The following is an 18,833-nucleotide window of genomic DNA, read 5'->3' on the forward strand; positions in this document are numbered from 1 at the left end:
CACTTCCTTTTACTGGGCTTGGTTTTCAGACTATAAAATGCAGGTCGGTTAGGTCAGTGTTTCTCAAAGTGTGGTCCCAGGACCAGCAGCATTGGCATCCCCAGCAACCAAGTTAAAAATGCAAATTCGCATCTCCCCCCAGCACTCTTGAGTCAGAAACTCTGCAGGTGGGGCCGGCAATCTGTGAGGTGGTTGGCCAGCTGACAGCTAGATGATTTCCATGGGCCTGTTCCTTTTTACACTCTAATCAACTCCAGCCCCAGCTGTCATAGTTTTGAGCCACTGACCTTGGGCTTGCCTGACCTCAACTTCATGTTCCAGCTTTCTATACTGCCAAGTATGGCTACAAGCTGTGCCTGCGGCTGTACCTGAACGGCGATGGCACAGGGAAGAGGACGCACCTGTCACTCTTCATCGTGATCATGAGAGGGGAGTACGACGCTCTGCTGCCATGGCCTTTCCGGAACAAGGTTTGGGCAGGGCTAATGGAGTGGGAGCATGGGAACCTGGTTCAGGCACAAACTGGCCATGTGGCCTGGGCAAGTCCCCCACCTCTCTTCATTATCGGTGTCCCCTTTTATAAGATTAGAAGCTGACTTCAGATCTAGTAGCCAACATTCCCCCCAGTCCAGTGAGTCCAGGAGCTAAAGTCTCCAGAACAGAACACCCCTGGAGGTTATGAGGAAACAATTGTCCATAGGTGGGGATACAGAGACTGCCCCAGGGCGTGCTGAGCAGCTGGGCCTGAACCCACAGGGTTCTCAGAAAGGGAGAAAGAGGCAGGTACCAAGTCCACACCTGTTAAAGTGGCCAAAATCCAGAATGCTGACAACACCAAGTGCTGGGAGGACGTGGAGCAGCAGGAACCCCTGTGCACAATGGTTCTTCCGTATGGAAAGACAGCATGGCAGATTCTAACAAGACTGAACATACCCTGCAGCTGTCACACTCCTTGGTATTTACCCAAAGGAGCTGAGAACTTGTCCACACAAAAACCTGTACACAGGTGTTTATGGCAGCTTTATTCTTAACTACCAAAACTTGGAATCCACTAAAGTGGCCTTCAGTAGGTAAAGGGTACATCCAGACAATGAATTATTCATTTAGTGCTAAAAAGAAATGATCTGTCAGGCCTTAAAATGACTTAGATGAGGCTTAGATACATACTACTAAATGGAGGAAGCCACCTTGAAGAGACTGCATGCTGTTATGATTTCGGCTATGTGACATTCTGGAAAAGGCAAAACAGTGGAAACAGGAAAAGATGTAAAAAGTAAAATCTGTTGGCAGTTTTTAAAGGGGAGTCCTGGGGGGCTAGGCTGTCCCTGCAGGTGAACAGCATAATCGCATGGGGTGAGGTGGCAAGAATACAGACCTCAGCAGGGTGGAAATGGATGGACGGTGCAGGCTTGCTACAGTGGCCTGGGTGTGAGTCAGTTGTCCCCGCCCCCAAAAGGTGCTGGAAATCTTTTATATACCAATGACTAAGTGTTCAGCCCTGAGCACCAGGATTTTTAAGGCTCCCCAGGGGATTCTAACATGCACCCAGATTTAAGGACTGTTTTGGTAGTGACGCAGGTTCCTGATGGGTGTTTCAAAGGCACGTGGCAGGGAAGAGAGTTTGCGTCACTTTTAGATGATCAGCTCCTCAGGCCTTTGTAACCAGAAGCTCTGTGAGTGTTTCAGGGCACTGACTGACAGCCCCTCCACAGCAGGCCTGTCTGTCCCTGCCCTTATGCTGGGCCACAGAAGGTTCCAGCTTTAGTTTATGAACCAAAAATTTCTGAGCTAGAGGGAATATCAGAGTCCAGCTGCCCTGTCAGTGCCTCGGTCCTGCCCTTAGCCCCCAATAGCCAATCAACCTTGGCTGAGGCATCAACTGCCTGCTGGATGGAATATCTGATCCTAGTCAAAGGCCACCCCCTGAAGCCTGTTGAGGACACTGGGTGCTCCAGCTGCTGGGGTCTCCCCATACACCAGCTGCAATCCTTACATGGTGTCTTTGATCCCTAATCTGGCTGGGCTAAGAGTTGAAGAGGCCACAGTGGCCACAGGCAAGGAGCCTGGCTCTGGAGCTGCAGCCCTAGGCCTGATCTCCTGCCTGTCCCTGCCCTGCAGGTCACTTTCATGCTGCTGGACCAGAATAACCGTGAGCACGCCATTGACGCCTTTCGGCCCGACCTGAGTTCAGCATCCTTCCAGAGGCCCCAGAGTGAAACCAATGTGGCCAGCGGCTGCCCACTCTTCTTCCCCCTCAGCAGGCTGCAGTCTCCCAAACATGCCTATGTGAAGGATGACACCATGTTCCTCAAGTGCATCGTGGAAACCAACGCTTAGGGTGGGTGGGCTCCTGAGGGAGCAGCAGCTCAGATGAGGGGAGGGAGGCTTAGTAAGATGGCTGACTGTGGTGTCCTGCCTCTGGCACCCAAGACCCCAGGGCACAAGGATGGGCCAGAGCTGACAAGATGTGGGCAAAACTGATGGCTTGACTGTGGCTGGCCCTCAACTAAGGATGCTGGGACCTCAGGCTGGGCCCACAAAGGCAAAGGGTTGAGAGGATGATGGGCAGAACTGCCCTACACCAACTACACAACACTGAGAGGCCATAGCCACTCCAGCCCTGAATATTGAGGCCAACTTCAACCACGGTGGGGAGAAAATGGGACCATGTCTGGAGCTGCAGGGCCTGAGCAGAGAACCAGAAATAGGCTTTCTCTCTTCCTGCCCAGGATCACCAGGACTGATGGGAGGAAGGGATGGGTGCCCATGTGAATTCAGACTGTCCAGGCCTCGACTAAGTTCCCCCTCACTGGAGGTGAATAAGAATATCCAGAGGGCTGCACTGGAGCATCAAATTGGCGCAGGGCTGTGTAGGGAGGAGGAAAGGTAAAAATGAGCTGGAGTGCAGATGGCTGCTCTCCCCAAAGCACCTGCTGGGTGACCCTTGGCCTGATATCAGCAGGAGGAGACCATGATTTAAAATGTTGAATGATTTCTCTTCCAACAAAGCTCTATGTTAAATGCACCAAAGACCTGACATTTCATCACTTAGAGGTAACTCAAGGGTGGGGAGGCAAGATGCAAGCAGAGCCCCTATTTCCCTGGGCCCTCACAACCCCCCAGTATGGCTGTCAGCCTTTAATCCCCTTTTACAGATTAGGAAAGTGAGGCCAGAGAGACCAGGTGCTTTGCTCAAGGTTGGGTGGGGGTAGTTGGCATTAGAAACCAGGTATTTTGTTTCTACTTTCCTTCCTCTTCAAGCTTCCTTTTGGGTAAAGTGTTCGACCACAATGAGGTTACATCCTCATGGGAGACCCTGAGAGGCAGAAGATCCTTCTGCCCCAGCCAGAGCGCCAACCCTAAAGGCCTGCTAATGCCAGCGCTGGCCCCGCCCCCAGAGGGCAGGACTGTGTGCACAGTCAGCTCCACACAGCCTGCTCACAGAGGCCACCTCGCCAGCCAGGGCTGGGCAGGGAGGACAACAGTTATTTATGCCTTTGGTTGTTTGTTGTAAGAGACACATACTCATAACAGAAAAACTGGAAAACTACAGAAATAATATATAGAAGAAAGTAAAAATCACCCATGAGCCCAGCATCCAGAGAGCACAGCTGAGCACATTTTAGTCAGTTTTCTTTTTCTTTTGAAAACGTAGATACAAACACACACAAGCACACAGACTTTAGCAGATGTAATTAGAATCCTGTTAATCACTGGTGTTCTCCTTTTTTCCCTTAATATCTTACTACATACAACCTTCTACCATTAATTAGCCTCTTCTTACAGACAAACACGAGGAAACTAAGAAAAGTGGAGAAAAGTTGCTCCAAACAGGTGGGGGGACCGGCATTCAAACTCAGGTCTTCTGACGCCAAAGCCAGGGCTGAAATTGTCAGATCTGATTTCAGATGGAGAAAGTGAGGCACAGAGGGATGTGATGTGCCTGTGATCACGTGACTAGTTCCTGACCTCAGGTCTCCTGGACTCATCTCTGTCCTCCATCCAGTGTTGGTGGGCTCGGGGGCACTGAGGGTGGAGGGGGCGGGACAGGGCACCCACAACCTGGGCCCAGGACAGAGACGCATCCTCTGCTTTTAAGCAGCTTAGCCCCAGAGAAACAAGCTGCATGCAGTGTCCTCTGCAGAGCCCAGCAGCAGAGGCGCCACTAAGCTTCAGTTCCTACGCCTGCCACATGGGTGAGAATGCTGACCTCATGATGTCAGGAGGATGCCAAGATTGCTGAAGCCACTGCTTTGTATACTGTGAGGTCCCAGAGTAAGAATGACAGAATCTCAGACCACCATGGAGTGCTTAGCTTGATGCCAGACACTGCACTGGGGGCTCTGCCTGCATCATTCCATAACACTTTCATGGAAAGTCCATGAGGCAGATGTGATTACCATCATCTCTGCTGTACAGAAGAGGAAAGCCAGACTTCAGGGGGTAAAAGTCACTCACCCAAGGTCACACAAGGACCGGGAGCCATGACTTGAACCAAGACCAATCTATGCTGGGTTCAAACCCGTAAGCCCAATGACTTGATGTGTGACCAAGAGGCAGCATAATCATGTGCCAGCCCTTCTTCTCCAGGACCCCTCTCCAGGGTGTGTCCCCTGCCTGGAGGGCTCCATCCTGACAGCCACTGGATGGGAGGGGCAGGATGAGGTCAGGGGGGCTGCTGCTGTGTGGTGACCCTTTGCCAGGAACTGCATCTGGGATGTGTGTGTTTGTTGAGGCAAAGCACATGCGTGTGCCACAGAGAGGGTTTGGGCGACTGCTCAGAGGGAGCTGGATGTTACTGCCATTGGGTCCAGCAGCTTTCTTCTCTGTTGGAGCGTTTCCCCAGCCTCTATTGTTCTAAAGGCCTTTTCCTGCTTGGCAAATCAGGATGGACAGTGCTAGTGTTGTCATAACCATAACAACTGATTGCTGCACAGGCAGAAAGGTCACAGTCCAGAGAGGGGGTAGACGTTGAGCAAGGTTACCCAGTGGGTGGATGGCTTCGCTCAGGTGGCCTCACCCTCCCACTGTCCTCTGAAGCAGTTGATGTCTCCTTCCAGCAGTAGGAACTCTGATCTCTTTACAGATGAAAAGAAAGAGCTCAGAGGACAAGGGTGACTCAGGGCCTCCCCTGCCAAAAAGGCAGAGCCCACTAGCACCTCGGTCTTCTGAGCATAGTTCCCAGCTCTTCCCACTGCACCCAGTAACTTGTTGGCATTAATATTGAATATTCTCTTTATGAAACAGCTGATTTATTTCCACACCAACCATGTCAGACTCTGGACGCTGAGAGCCTAACTGAGGGAGGCCTTGTCCACGGGAGTCTTTGGTGGTGTCTCAGCCCTGGCTTCTGCTTCTGGGGAAGCTGAGGATCTGGCCCTTCCCACCCCCCACTCCAGGGCCCACCAATTCTATCTCCATGAGCTGTGTCCCCTGGATCAGGACATGCAGGTCATTTAAGACTGTGGCCCCAACTTCACACTTGCATTTGCTTGAGGGCATGTGTGCTGGAGTCCAACAGTCCAATTCCAGGCCTGGGTCTGTCATTTGGTAGCTATGTGTCCTTGGGCAAGTTACTTCTCTGCACATCTGTTTTCCCATCTGTAAAATGGCAATAACAAATTCCTGCCTCCTAGAAGTGTTCTGAGGAGGAAACAAGTCATCACACAGAAAGAACTTAGCATAGAAACTTCCCAGTGGGAGCTTTGTAAATGTACCAGCATTACTGCCACTCCATTACTGGCATCTTAACCACTGGCTTCCCACCTGCTGAGGGGAGCCATCGATCAGGCAGGACCCCCTTCCCGCTAGTCCTGGCTCTGCCTCCAAATCACTGACTAGCCCTAGGCCAGTCTCTTCCCCTTGTTGGGCCTCCATCACCCCACCTAGAAAATGACACTTGGACTTGAGGGGTCAGGAACCTCCCCATCCCACCAAGCCTGAACCACACCACCAGGCACAGAGCCTGACACTCAGGAGACCACAAGGAATCCACATTCAAGCACCTCAGAGGCTGTCCTACAAATGCCCATGTCTCCAGTGCCTGAAGGGGGAACATAAACCCTCTTTCTCTCGCGGATACGCAAACTGCCTAAATTGCGTGTTAGGTTGTTAATGTGTGAATCGCAGTCAGGTGTTTTTAGAAACTCAGCACTGATTCTGGCACCCACTCCTGGGGCCTGGGGTCTCCTCGAAGCCCCACAGGACAGCTCTGCCTAGCACAAGGTCGGGATAGAGCTTGAATGATGGCACCGGAGGGAGAACTCAACAGATGAAGCCACCCTGGCCTTCCAGCTCCACTCCTGCCCCTTGCCTGTCTCTGGCCAGCCCGTCCTGCCCGCTAGAGCTGGGGAGACTTTAACTGGAGAATAGTTTGTCCTTTGACACTTGTAGGAATAGTGTAGGGAGCAGTGGAATCACAGGCCTCTGGGGCTGTTAAAGAGTTTGTGGTCTAACCCTGCTCACCCACCCAGCCACCGTGCAGCTACCATCTGAGCAAGACCCCCAGGTGCAGGCTTCTCCATCCAGCCTCAGAGAGCCCCTGCCTGGCCCCTGCCCCACATAAAACAGAGCTCCCTCGGGAGGAGCAAACCCAGGGGGTGGGGGTGGGGGTGGGGGGCAAGCCTTGAAGAGGTCACTTTCTGCAAAAGTGCCACAGGCCACAGCAGGAGGGAAAGGACTGCTTCCTGCTGCTTCCGAGGCTTAGTTCTAGAAGGGGCAGGGCAAACCACCAAAAGACAAGAAAGGCTGGCCGGCCAGAGGATCACTTGAGCCCCAGAGACGGAGGTTGCTGTGAACTATGATGACACCACCACACTTAGGGCGACAGAGTGTCACTCTGTCTCAAAAAGAAAAAGAAAGGATTGGAGGGCCCTCAGCAGGCCCCCAGAGGTCCTCCAAGGCACACGGAGCACTAGGGGTGGGCAAGCCGGGGGGTGCCCCAGCCCTCACCCTAACAGGCGGACCACCAGGCCCTGGAGCTAGACCATAACACCCGTGCCCTGGTGTCTTTGAGCCCCTCCTTTAAACAATCATCCAATCTTCCCCAGAGCACATTCACACCTGAGAAATCCTTTGGTGCTCACAGTGAGTCCTGAAAATGTGCCATTATTATTTACATTTACAGGTAAGGAAACAGGCTCAGAGAGGGCACAGGCAGTGCAGCATGGTGGCAAACACTGTTCCCATTGGCCCCCTTTCTAGATGGACCACCAACTCACCAGGAACCCACAGCAAGCCTCTTCCTCACTCTGGGCCTTGGTTTTCCCATCTGCAGCAGGAGGCAGCTGAACCCTGTGTTGTCTAATGATCCTCCTAGAATAGCAGTCTCTTCCCACACCCAGTAGCACCCTCACCCTGCCAGTAGAACTCTCTTCCAGTTAAATAAGCACTGACGGTCCTGAAGCGTGTTGCATTTCCCCAAGCATGGGTTATCATCAACCTCATTTTATAGGAATGGAAAATAGAGTCAACCAGGGACATGAAGTGACTTGCCCAAGGTCCCACAGCGAGTCCATGGCTAGGCTGGGGCAAGACACCAGGAGTTGTGATTAGATTTTCCTCCTTCGTTGCCTAGAGCTGCACTGTCCAACCTGGTAGGCCCTCACATGTGTGGGAGTTAAACGCACATGGCAGGCGCAGTCAGGACCCTCTGAGGGTGTCTGAGGCTACTCCTGCAGCCTGTGCACGGGCTACCTTTCTGGGCAAAGGGGTCTTAGCGGGTATGACTTTAAGAGGAAGACATTTTCCCGGATTAGCCAGGTGGGCCCAATGTAATCACCAGTGTCATTTTAAGAGGGTGGCAGGCAAATCGGAGGCAGAGAAGGCAAAGAGACGAAAGAGGCAGAAGTTGAAACGACGCACTTTGAAGATGGGTGAGGGGACCACCAGCGTTGGAATGTGGGCTGGAGAACAGGAACAAATTCTTGTCCAGAGCCTCCAGAAGGAACACAGCCCTGCCAACACCTTGATTTGGGCCCCTAAGACTTATCGCAGACTTCTAACCTCCAGAACTGTAAAAATAATAAATGTGTGCCGTCTTCAGCCACTAAATTTGTGGTAATGTGTTACAGCAGCCATGGGAAAGACTAATACAGGACTCGAAATGTGGCTGCCCCAAATTGAGACATGAGTTCTGAAATACACACTAGGTTTTGAAGACAGCACGGAAAAGGAATTTATTTTGTTCATTATTTTTATATTGATGACATGTTGAAATTACAAAAAGTCTTGCTGGATTAGATTAAATGTTATTAAATTAATTTCACCTGTTTTTCTTTTCAAATGCGGCTACTAAAAAATGTAGAATTCCTTGTGGAGCTCACATTGTATTTCCACTGGACAGCACCAGGGGACATTTTTTGTTCCTAGGGGAAGCAGACCCTGCCCACTCGACACGGCCCAAAGCCAGCACGATTGTACTTGGGGGGGGAGGGGCTTGCATTAAGTAAAGGAATCACCCCACACACCCATGTGCCACAGGTGGGGAGTCCTGCTGGTAATTGGGTACCCCACTCCCTTCTGCCTCTGAACCAGACCGTGCTCCTGCAAAATGTGACTTTTATTTTTAGCACTCACTGCCTCAGTGCAGGTGGCCCTGGAGCTTGCTGGGTGTGGGCCAGCCCCAGGACTGCCATCTTTCTGCCAATGAGGGTCTCAGATGAACTCAATCACGTGGCTCTGGGGCCTTACAGGGCCTGTGAGCAAGCTCCCAAAATCCCTGGCAAGTAAATACAATCATAATCCACATGCTTTTCAATGTTAAGAGGTCTCTGCAAGCTAGGAGCTGGCAGGTCTGAAGCTTGGAAGCAGGTCATCCAGCCTGAGCCTTCCTCCCAAAGGCCTAACACTTAACAAGAGCTGGAGCTGTGGACCCCACCAGCTAAACTCCGGGCAGTCGCCCCTTCCTCTGGGGGCATTATATTCCTTGAAAAGTAAAAATAGTCTATGCAAGAGAAAAGCAAGCAATCAATTTGGAAGGAGGTGGGTAAATAGATGAAGCTTAGCTTCAGGGCATGCAGACCAACATCTCTGAATGAAGTGAGTCAGAATAATAAAAAAGAGCCATACAATGATAAGGTAAAACTACACAAAACCATCACCTCACAGTTCAGAACCCAAGCTTTGGAATCGGGAAAATCTGCGTTCCCATCGCTGGCCATCTTTCAGAGCTGCCTGGTGTGGCCCTCTCTAAGCCTTGGTCCCCTCTGCTGCACTGTTGGCATGAGAGTGGTTCCAGGATTAAATGAGGTCACGGACATAAGAGCTGAGCACAGGGCCAGGTCCTGGTGAGCCCTCGGTAAACACCAGCTATTGTTCTTATTTATCATATCAAGGGCTTAACTCATATCCAGCACTATGCTAAGTGGTTATATAATTCTGTCTTTAAAATATCACAACAACTTCATGAGGTAGCTGCTCTTATTGGCACGATTTTAGAGATAAAGAAACTGAGGCTCAGAGAATCCAAGTCACTTTTCAAGGTCACAGCAAGGGGCAGAGCTTGGATTTTTCTTTTCTGTAACGGTATAATTCACATACAATTCACCCACTTAAAGTCTCCAATTCAATGGCATTTAGTGTATTCTCAGAGTTGTGCAACCATCACCACAATCAATTTCAGAACATTTTCATCACTCCCAAAAGAAACCCCATACCACATCAGAATCCCTCCCCCATTCACCCCAATCCCAGAACCAAGCAAGCACTAATGTACGTTCTGTCTCTGTAGAGTTCTGTCTCTATTCTGGACGTTCTTTCACTCAGTATCATGTTCTCAAGGTTCATCCTTGTAGCATGTCTTAGCACTTCATTCCTTTTTACGGATGAATAATCCTCCACTAAATGGGTATACCACATTTATCCTTTTGCTCGTTTACTCACAACATTCATCAACATTTTGGTTATTTATACCTTTTGGCTAATATGAAAAATGCTACTACGAATATTAGTGTCCAAGCTTCTGTGCTGATAAATGTTCTCAATTCTCTCAATGGAGAACCTAGGAATAGAATTACTGGTCAGGTGGCAACTCTATGTTTAACCTTTTGAAGAACTACCAGACTATTTTCCAAAGCAACTGCACCATTTTCCATTCCCACCAGCAGCCTGTATTTGAAATTAGAGCCCACTAACTGGATCAAAGTTCTCTACCCCTTTATGAAAAGTAGCTGTAAGACAGAACTCAAAGAAATGTCAACATTAATCATGCCCCTTGCTCCCTTGAAAGGAGGAGGAAAACAAATATTTATTTCATGTCCTTTAAGAGTCGCATACTTTGATGAGTGTTCCTTATCTATAAAATGGGATCATAGACATGCCCCCTTGGTAGGCTGTGTGAGGATGGAATGAACCAATCCACATAAAAAGCTTAGAACCATGCCTGGCACATAGTAAGTGCTTAATAAATTGTAGTCCTTGTTGTTTGAGCCTCACAAGCACCCAGTGCCTGGAAAACAGTAGAAACTCAATAAATGTTTAATGACTGATGAAACAATGAGCAAACAACACTGCCAGGTTGGTATCCATAGCCTCCAGAGTTTAGGGGACATAAGCAAAGTTAAGCTATCCCATCGACAGGCTAGGAAGCAAACCCAGGTTCTCTGATTTCAAAGTGAGCTTTGCCCTGCCCAGGGTTATACCTAGTCAGCCCTTCTAATTCCTGCTCAGGTCTGTACTGCGCACTTGGCCTCTGTGTCCCCTCCATGGCTCAGTCTCTGACATACTAAAGTAGACGTGGAGACAGAAACCTCACCCACATGATGGTTAATTTTGTGTATCAACTTGGCTCAGCTATAGTTCCTGATTATTCAATCCAATAATCATCTTGAAGTTGCTATAAAGGTATTTTGTAAATGTGATGAATGTCTACAATCTGCTGACTTTGAGGAGATTATCCTAGTTGGTCAAGTTGGGCCAGATTCAATCTGTTGAAAAGCCTTAGGAACAGAACTAAGGTCTCCTTACAGGAGAAATTCCCTATGGAGACAGGAGCTCCACTTCCCACCAGCCCTTTCTGTGGCTTGCCCTGTAGCCTTCAGACTTGACAGAGCCCACAGGCATGAAAGTCAACTTCTTACAATATGAGGTCCAACAATTAAGTTTGAGAACGCATCCTAGCAAAAGTGCTACATCCCTGCATGCTAAAAGTCACTACAGTCACCTCTGAAGTCCTCCCCTTGGGAAGCTCTGCACTGACGCCAGCGCCTAGTCCACCCTTCAAAGCAATTTTGGAACTCTTTATCTGGAATGGCCATCAGAGCTGTCATCATATGAGGTCTGACAATTAAGTTTGTGAACTCATCCTAGAAAAAGTGCTTTGAAGGGTGGACTAGGTGCTGGTGTCAGCACAGAGCTTCCCAAGGGGAGTACCTCAAAGGTGACTATGGTGATATTCAGCACAGAGGGATGTAGCACTTTTTGTAGGATGAGTTCTCAAACTTAATTGTTCAACCTCATAAATCAGTCTGACTGACACAATTTCGAAGACTTGCTTTTAGTTATAAATGATGTCCTATTTTCAAAATATAAATTTGGCTTAAATGGACAAAATATATAATTTAAAGTCATGTAAAGGTAATGTGCATTTTATGGTAAGTAGATTATAATTCCATAAACCCATTAAAAATAATTACATAAGCCAAGCTCAGTGGCTCACGCCTATAATCCTAAGCACTCTGGGAGGCCGAGCAGGTGGATTGCCTGGTGTCCCGACCCGCGGGACAGCAACGGGGGGCCGCAGGAACCACCTAAAGGAGAAAAACAAACAAGGGGCGCGAGAAAGGGAGACAAGACAGTTTTCTGATCAAGTCTCCAACTTTATTGAAAAAACTTGTGCCTTATAAGCATTACGGGGAAGGTGGGTGGGTCTTGTTGGGAGGTTCAGAGGAGTCGTTAACTGGGGATTGGCTAGAGTAAGTAAGATGGGGCATAAGGTGATTGGTTGGCTAGTTGCCAGGTAAAGTTACCGGGAAAAGGTAAAACTGTTTTTTTACTTAAAAAGGAAGTAAGGCCAAGCTGTACCTTATATGGCTTCCGACAGCCTGGGCTCAAAAGTTCAAGACCAGCCTGAGCAAAAGGGAGACCTTGTCTCTAAAAATAGCCAGGCATTGTGGCAGGTACCTATAGTCCCAGCTACTTGGGAGGCTGAGGCAAGAGAATTACTTGAGTCCAGGAATTTGAGGTTGTTGTGAGCTGTGACACCACGGAACTCTACTGAGGGCAACAAATGAGACTCTGTCTCAAAAATAGTAATAATAATAATAATAATAATTACATAAAAGTGCCACTGTGGCTATTGCATAAACTCCACAGGAAAATCACAGGCTTCTCTTTAGGGCAATGCTGAATGCTGCATCCTTAAATTTGAAAGCTCAAAATCCTCTGAGAGAGGAACAGAGTAAAGTTTACTGAAGGTTTCTATGCTTTGTTTTTTTAAGGGGACAAGTCCCTTACTGTATAAGCCTTAGAAATTCTGGGATTCCAGTGAGAAACCTCCCCCTCCCCCCAAGGGAGGCCAAGCAGGATTAAAGTTTCAGCTAGGGGTTTCCTCCCTCAGGAGCTTGAATAGAAAGAGCACTGGACTTGGAATCCTTTAACCTGGCTCCTGACCTGTTCCTTGCTAGCTGCGTGACCTTGGGCGAGTCTCGTCATCACCTCCAGTCTAACTCTCATCTAGAGCCAAGTTGGAGAACACAGCCCCTGACCAATCGGTGACGCAGGTGGGCTGGGATTGCATGTCTAAAGGGAATGGTCCTCACCGGTGAAAGGCTCCCAGAATGTTGGCTGAAGCCAGGGCTCTGGGGAAGTGTGTGCTGGGTTTATTTAAGGCAAAGACTCTCTAAAGCCTTCCACGAATAAGTCATTTACTTGGTATTCATCCTTCAGATCCTCTGGCTGCCTCCTATGTGCCTGGCACTGTGCTAGGCTTGCTAATCAGTGGTCAACACCCCAGTGCACAGGCTTGTGGACGAGACAGACAATGAACAAATAAACGTGCCTTTTGGAAGCAAAAGGGGGACCAGGGGCTGAGGGTGAGCAGCTGGTTGCCAGAGTCTGTCCCCTAGGTCCAGCCCAGAGCCACCAGCCCTGAGGCCATATGGAAGGCATTGAGCGGTCCTTGCATTCCAAAGTCATGGGCTGCCCTCCCAGGCGCCTCTTGCTGGAAGCATCAGCCTTGTCTTGGCAGCCAGGGCAGGCGATAAGGAGGCCTCCCGCAGCCGCCCTTCCCCAGGGCTCAGCCAAAGCCAGCGAGGGACGGGAGGACGAGAAGTGGAAGAAGCTCTAACCCAACTTGGGGGACTCGCTGGTCTCAGCAGCCCCCCTCCAACAGCCCCCCATGGACTGGGAGGTGGCCCTAGGGATGGCTGGAATCCCAAGGATCCTGTAGCTTTCCTGTAGAAAAGTAATGGAATCAGTGAAGCTTTTACTGCAAGTAGAGTGGCATTCAGGGCCCCCAGCTAAACTTCAGATCAGGTTTCCCTTTCCTCTGTCCTATCTCTCCTCCCTGCTAGAGCCCTTATCCTGGGGTTCCTGGCTGACACAGCATAGCATCAAGTGCCAGCTGACCCTCAAAAGCTGGTTTGATGAACGGCTGGAGAACACAGGTGCTCAGCACCAAGCCAGTGCCAAGAGGGATTCCCCGACAGAGCCGTTCATGGATAAGGTGACTGAGACTCAGAACTGGAATCCCCCACACCACACTGGCTGTGCACCTGAGCCGCGGGCTTGTTAAGACACAGGGCGCTCAATATCCTCCAACCCCAAATCTTTTGAGTCAGTAGTTTTGGGGTGGGGATGGAAATTTTGCTTTTCTGAGTTGCTCCCAGTCTGTGCCGATGTTCCTGATCTAGGGCCACACTTTGATAACCTCTGCCCTACACAATAATGCCTCTTCTGAACACTACTGTGGCACTCGGGCAGACTAAAATTCCCACAGACCACCTTCCATCACAAGGCTCTGCAATGACTTCCCCTCAAGGTATTAGAGGATCCGTTTCTAACTGTCCACCTGGTGTCCAACCCTTAGGAACGAGCCCCAGACATGACATTCAGCCATCTCTGGATGCGCTCCTTGTATCGTGTGACACACACCTTGTGTGCGTCTATCAAGCAAGATCAAGGAACTGTTCAACATGAATTTGCTCACTTAGTGACCACAGGAGAGGGGGCACTCAGGGAACAGGGAGGAACTGGGAAGCTTGCAGAAAACTGGCAGGGGCTTCCAGACATGACCAGAAGACAGAGCTGGAGTGCTGGGGGGTGGGGGCAGGCAGGACAGGGTCTCCTACACCCGAGCCACCTGCCGGTCCTGCTGTGTCCTAGGACAAGGCGCTTAAGGGATGCAGGGCTTCCTGGAATGCCTCTCTGACCAGTGGGGACGTGTGGCTTCTCTGTCAGACCCAGTGGGCTTGAGGAGAGGGAGTACCCTCACTCGTGCTACAAACATTACTGTATGCAGTAACTTGTTAAATAATGACATTCACATATGTAGCATGAGAGAGTTTTAATTATTAAAATAATCATAGTTCAGGCGGCACCTGTGGCTCAAGGAGTAGGGCGCCAGTCCTATATGCCGGAGGTGGCGGGTTCAAACTCAGCCCCGGCCAAAAACCCAAAAAAAAATAATCATAGTTCTCAGTAAGTGCCCATTACGTACCAGGCACTTTACATATATACTCTCATTCAATCCTCCCAACAACTCTGATAAGGTGGGCCAGAGATTAGCCCCATTGTACAGAGAAGAAAAATGAGGCCAAGAGAGGTTAAAGCACTTGGCTAAGGTCCTAGTTTATAGGAAATGACAGGGCCATTGCCTCCCCGTCTCTAAACCGCTGCTTTCCACTCCATCGTCCTGCCCCTCATTTCCTGAACACCTGTTCTGTGCAAGGCTCTGGGTGGGACCACAAAATGAATCATTCAAGTAGTAATGTATTCAATAACCTTTTGATTTTTTTGAGCACTTACTATTTTATGGGCTTATTTATTTATAGTATGCCGTATTCCAAACAGCACTTAACTTCTTTACTTGACATACGGGAATAAAATTTTACAAGGGTGCTCATGTGACAAGTGACACATGGAAAACAGAAGTTGGAAAGAAGTCAGGAGAACCCAGGAATGAGGCAGGTACCCAAAGTGGGGACCTTGAGGTCCCATGGCCTGTTACAAGGACAGGTCACAAATTGCTCTCTGAGCTTTCTAGCAGCAGAAACTTGATCCCACGCAGTTCACAGTGTCTGTAAGGCCCTGGCACACCAGTTGCTGAGGCCAAACAAAACTTTCACGGGCCCTGAGCCCACAGAGGTCTTTTTTTTTTTTTTTTTTTGGTGAGCTGGCATGAAGTGAACACTGTTGAACGTAAGGAGCAATGTCCCCAAACAGCCTTCCAAGTGCACGTACAGCACAAGTCTCAGGGGCTGTTTCCTGTACCCTCCTGCGTTCTGGCCCAAGTCCCAAAGCAGTAAAACAGTTCTGAGGACAGAGAGCCGGTGAAGCACGGCCAGGCCACCACTCAGCTCCCTGGGCACGCAGGGTTTAGCAAACACTAAAGAGCTAAAGGCAGTATTCAGGTGAGCTTTGTTTGGCCTGTGCTTTGCATTCAATTATTTGTTCTAATTGTGACTTTAAATGAGAGATTTCACATTTTAAAACTCCAGATTTGGGGGGTATCTCTTCAAAAGGGAGGAGAGGAATTTGACAACATAGGGCTCCACTCTCAAAGGACAAAAATTGGCTAGAGCCGAGTCTCTCTCCAGTTCTTGGTTCCCTTAAAGGCCCTTCTTCACTTTTTTTTTTTGCAGTTTCCAGCCGGGGCTGGGTTTGAACCCACTACCTCTGGCATATGGGGCCGGCACCCTACTCCTTTGAGCCACAGGCGCCGCCCCCCTTCTTCATTTTCCTCTTTCCTGCCTGCCTCTTCAGGTCAGGCCCGCTTTAGGATATTTTGAGCTGTGGAGCATCAGTGTGCATGAGAAGACTGCCAGGTAACCTGTCTGTAGTCAAGGCCCCAGCTCTGGCTCCTTGGATTTGGGGTGTAGCTTGGAGCGCATCCTCATTACGGGTGATTGTGATATAGGTGGTTTCTCCCAACAAGTATGGTAGACTGATCGGCAGTGGAGGGGCGCATAGCAGGGAATAGTACAGCTACTTAGTGCCACTGAGCCAGAGAAATGGATGAATAGTTTTCTCTCAACACAACTTTTTGCAAATACAGTGGGGTTGTGAGTTCAAGGTCAAACTCCCTGGCAGGTGGCCCCACGTCACATGCTGCAAATTATGGTGACCTCCACCTTCGCTGTGCCTTAGAACAAGCTGGGGAGGTTTTCTTTTCCTTGTTTTGAGACAGAGTCTTAGTTTGTTGCCCTCAGTGGCGTGCTCTGGCGTCCGTCATAGCTCACAGCAACCTCAACTCTTAGGCACAAGCAATTCTCTTGCCCCCGCCTCCTGAGTAGCTGGGACTATAGGTGCCCACCACAACGCCCAGCTATCTTTAGAGACAGGATCCCGCTCTTGCGCAGGCTGGTCTTGAACTTCTGAGCTCAAGCAATCCACCCATCTCAGCCTCCCCAGTGCTAGGATTACACTGTGCTCAGCCCAGAACAACCTGGAGAGCTTTTCAACCCACACCCCTGGCCCCAGGCTTAGGCTTCATTGCAGGCCAATCAAACCTCACTTTTATGAGGAGTGAGGCATAAAAACCAGCACGCTTCTCAGCCCAGCCTGGTACTGGCTGTAGCTAAGCTGGGAAGGGAAAGGGTGAGGTGGGTGAGAAAATGGTCCTTAAAGTAAGTGTGACAAGTGGAAACATGGGAAACATAGGGACTCTGGAGCCCAAACAGGAGCAGCTAACCCAGCTTTAGGGACCCAAACTCTACCCTCCCAGAGCAGAAGCTTGGGCATGAAGAAGGGGAAGGAAAAAAGCAGCCGCCCGGGGATACGGTCCAAGGCTCTGAGGCCCAGGTGAAGGTCTTCTGGCACATCTGGGTCAAAGGGCGGGGGTGGGAAGTCTGACCGGAGACCAGACAGTGGGAAGGTGCCAAATCCCAAAGGGCCTTGTACACAAAACTAAAGAGATTGAATTTGACCCTGAAGCGAAGAGGCCCCTCTGAAGAGATTTTGTTTTGTTTTGTTTTTTTGTTTGTTTTTTGAGACAGTTTCATTTAGTGGCCCCGGAGATGAGTACTGTGATGTCATAGCTCACAGCAACCTTAAACTCTTGGGCTCAAACAATCCTCTTGTCTCAGCCTCCCGAGTATCTGAGACTACATCGCAAGGAGTCCTGTGGATGAACTAACCCTGATGAACTGGGGTTACCAAGGAGGGCTTCCTGGAGGAGGCCAGCCTGGCGCTGGGGGAGGGGCAGGATTTAGAACGCTGGCCATCTGATTAGCTGCTTCAGTTAAACCTCTTGAAAGCCCTCCCCGCCCCATGCCCTTTGAAGCCGTTTGAATCACAGACTGCTTGTGTTAAAGATGTGTTTATCTGTTATTTGAAAGCTGTGGTTTCTCTTTAACAGATTCTGGGGCCTCATCCTTTGACTAGGAACCAGGAAGGAATGAAGAACGTGTCCTCCTGCCCAGAGAGCTAATTACTGAAACACAGCAGGCCTCACCAGGGGCTGTGGCGTCACCATCTCCATGCTCCAACAGTTCCTAATTTCTAACTGGTCAAAGTTTTCAGTACATTTTTATGGGCTGCCCAAAGCCAGCTGGAAGCTTTTTTCCCATAAACTCTTCCTAAGACAAGTAGCCAGGTTTCACATATTAAAATGAAAACGTCAAAAGAGTTGTTTAAAAAAAATAAATAATGCAACCTCATTTGTGAGGCCTCAGCTCATGAATCCTCAACCAAGGTCCAGCAGCATCTGAGCATTTTGTTTCTGCAAAGCTGATGGTCAAGTCGGAATGACGATGATGATCACTTGTTTTTCTGGTTGCTGAGCACACACTTAGTGGCCACTTACCAGGTACCAGGCCTGGGGTTGGGAAACTGCCTGAGGTGTGACTGTTCCATCCCTCCATCCTCCAAGGCTGAAAGTACCTTATACTTTCCCAAGTGTTTTCTTGGACAATTTTGTGAGCTATGTATGCTGTTGTTATTCCTAATTTCAGAGGAGGAAATCAAGGCTGTTGGAGATTAAATAACTTGCCCAGCATCACAATGCTTAGTAAGTATAGAACTTGACCTTGAGTCAAGAGTCTAAGTATGTCCACTCTATCTTGCTCCTTTTTAAACAACACAGTCTGTTATTGGCTTAAGTTAGGCAATAGCTTCAAGAAGTGAAGCTGATCTGTGCAGCATTCACTGCTACCTTAAAACTCTGCTTTCCCTTTTAGGAGCATTCCTTGTTTTGAGGAGGGGAAAACCTAGCACCCACCCCCCATGGCCACCATTACTAGGAAAGCCCAGTAGCGAAATCCTTCCCCACCATCTCCTGCATGGGCAGTGGACAGACTCGCGTAGACTACAACCTCAGTGACTGGATACTTATTCTTGGGGCTGACTTGAGTGAGTGGTAAAGGGACCCTTGGAGATCAGTCACCCTCAGTAGGGACCCTGGATCAGCCTGTACCTGCAGCCTTTCCTGGGCTGGAGTTCCGGTGGCTCCCTTGGCTCTGCCCTTTGTCCACACCATTCTCCAGCTTCTTATTGATTCTGTGCAGCCTCACCAACTTCTGGCAAGTCCCCACATTACTTAAGATGGACAAAGTTGGTCCTGGTTGCTTGCAACCCAGAATCTCAACTGATACAAGGTCCAAGGTCTCTATCCTGTTTATGGACCTGGCAGGAAATAGCCACCTCTCATGGTACTGTGGACACCAACCAAGGAGTTT

General features: G+C 49.5%; 1 protein-coding gene across 5 annotated transcripts in view; it reads left to right on the forward strand.

The window, feature by feature from the left end:
* TRAF1 (TNF receptor associated factor 1) overlaps window positions 1-4,016 on the forward strand; it is a 29,657-nt gene extending 25,641 nt beyond the window's left edge. For 4 of the 5 annotated variants that reach the window (XM_053564134.1, XM_053564156.1, XM_053564142.1 and 1 more), the window contains 2 exons: window positions 322-470; window positions 2,119-4,016. In XM_053564134.1, the coding sequence (XP_053420109.1) occupies window positions 322-470; window positions 2,119-2,337 (368 nt within the window). In that variant the 3' untranslated portion in view covers window positions 2,338-4,016. The remainder of the gene's footprint in view (window positions 1-321; window positions 471-2,118) is intronic. The other variant, XM_053564157.1, reaches the window with a different exon arrangement.
* Window positions 4,017-18,833: the final 14,817 nt, after the last annotated feature.

This window comes from Nycticebus coucang, chromosome 2 (assembly GCF_027406575.1).
Source record: "Nycticebus coucang isolate mNycCou1 chromosome 2, mNycCou1.pri, whole genome shotgun sequence".
Taxonomy (NCBI): domain Eukaryota; kingdom Metazoa; phylum Chordata; class Mammalia; order Primates; family Lorisidae; genus Nycticebus; species Nycticebus coucang.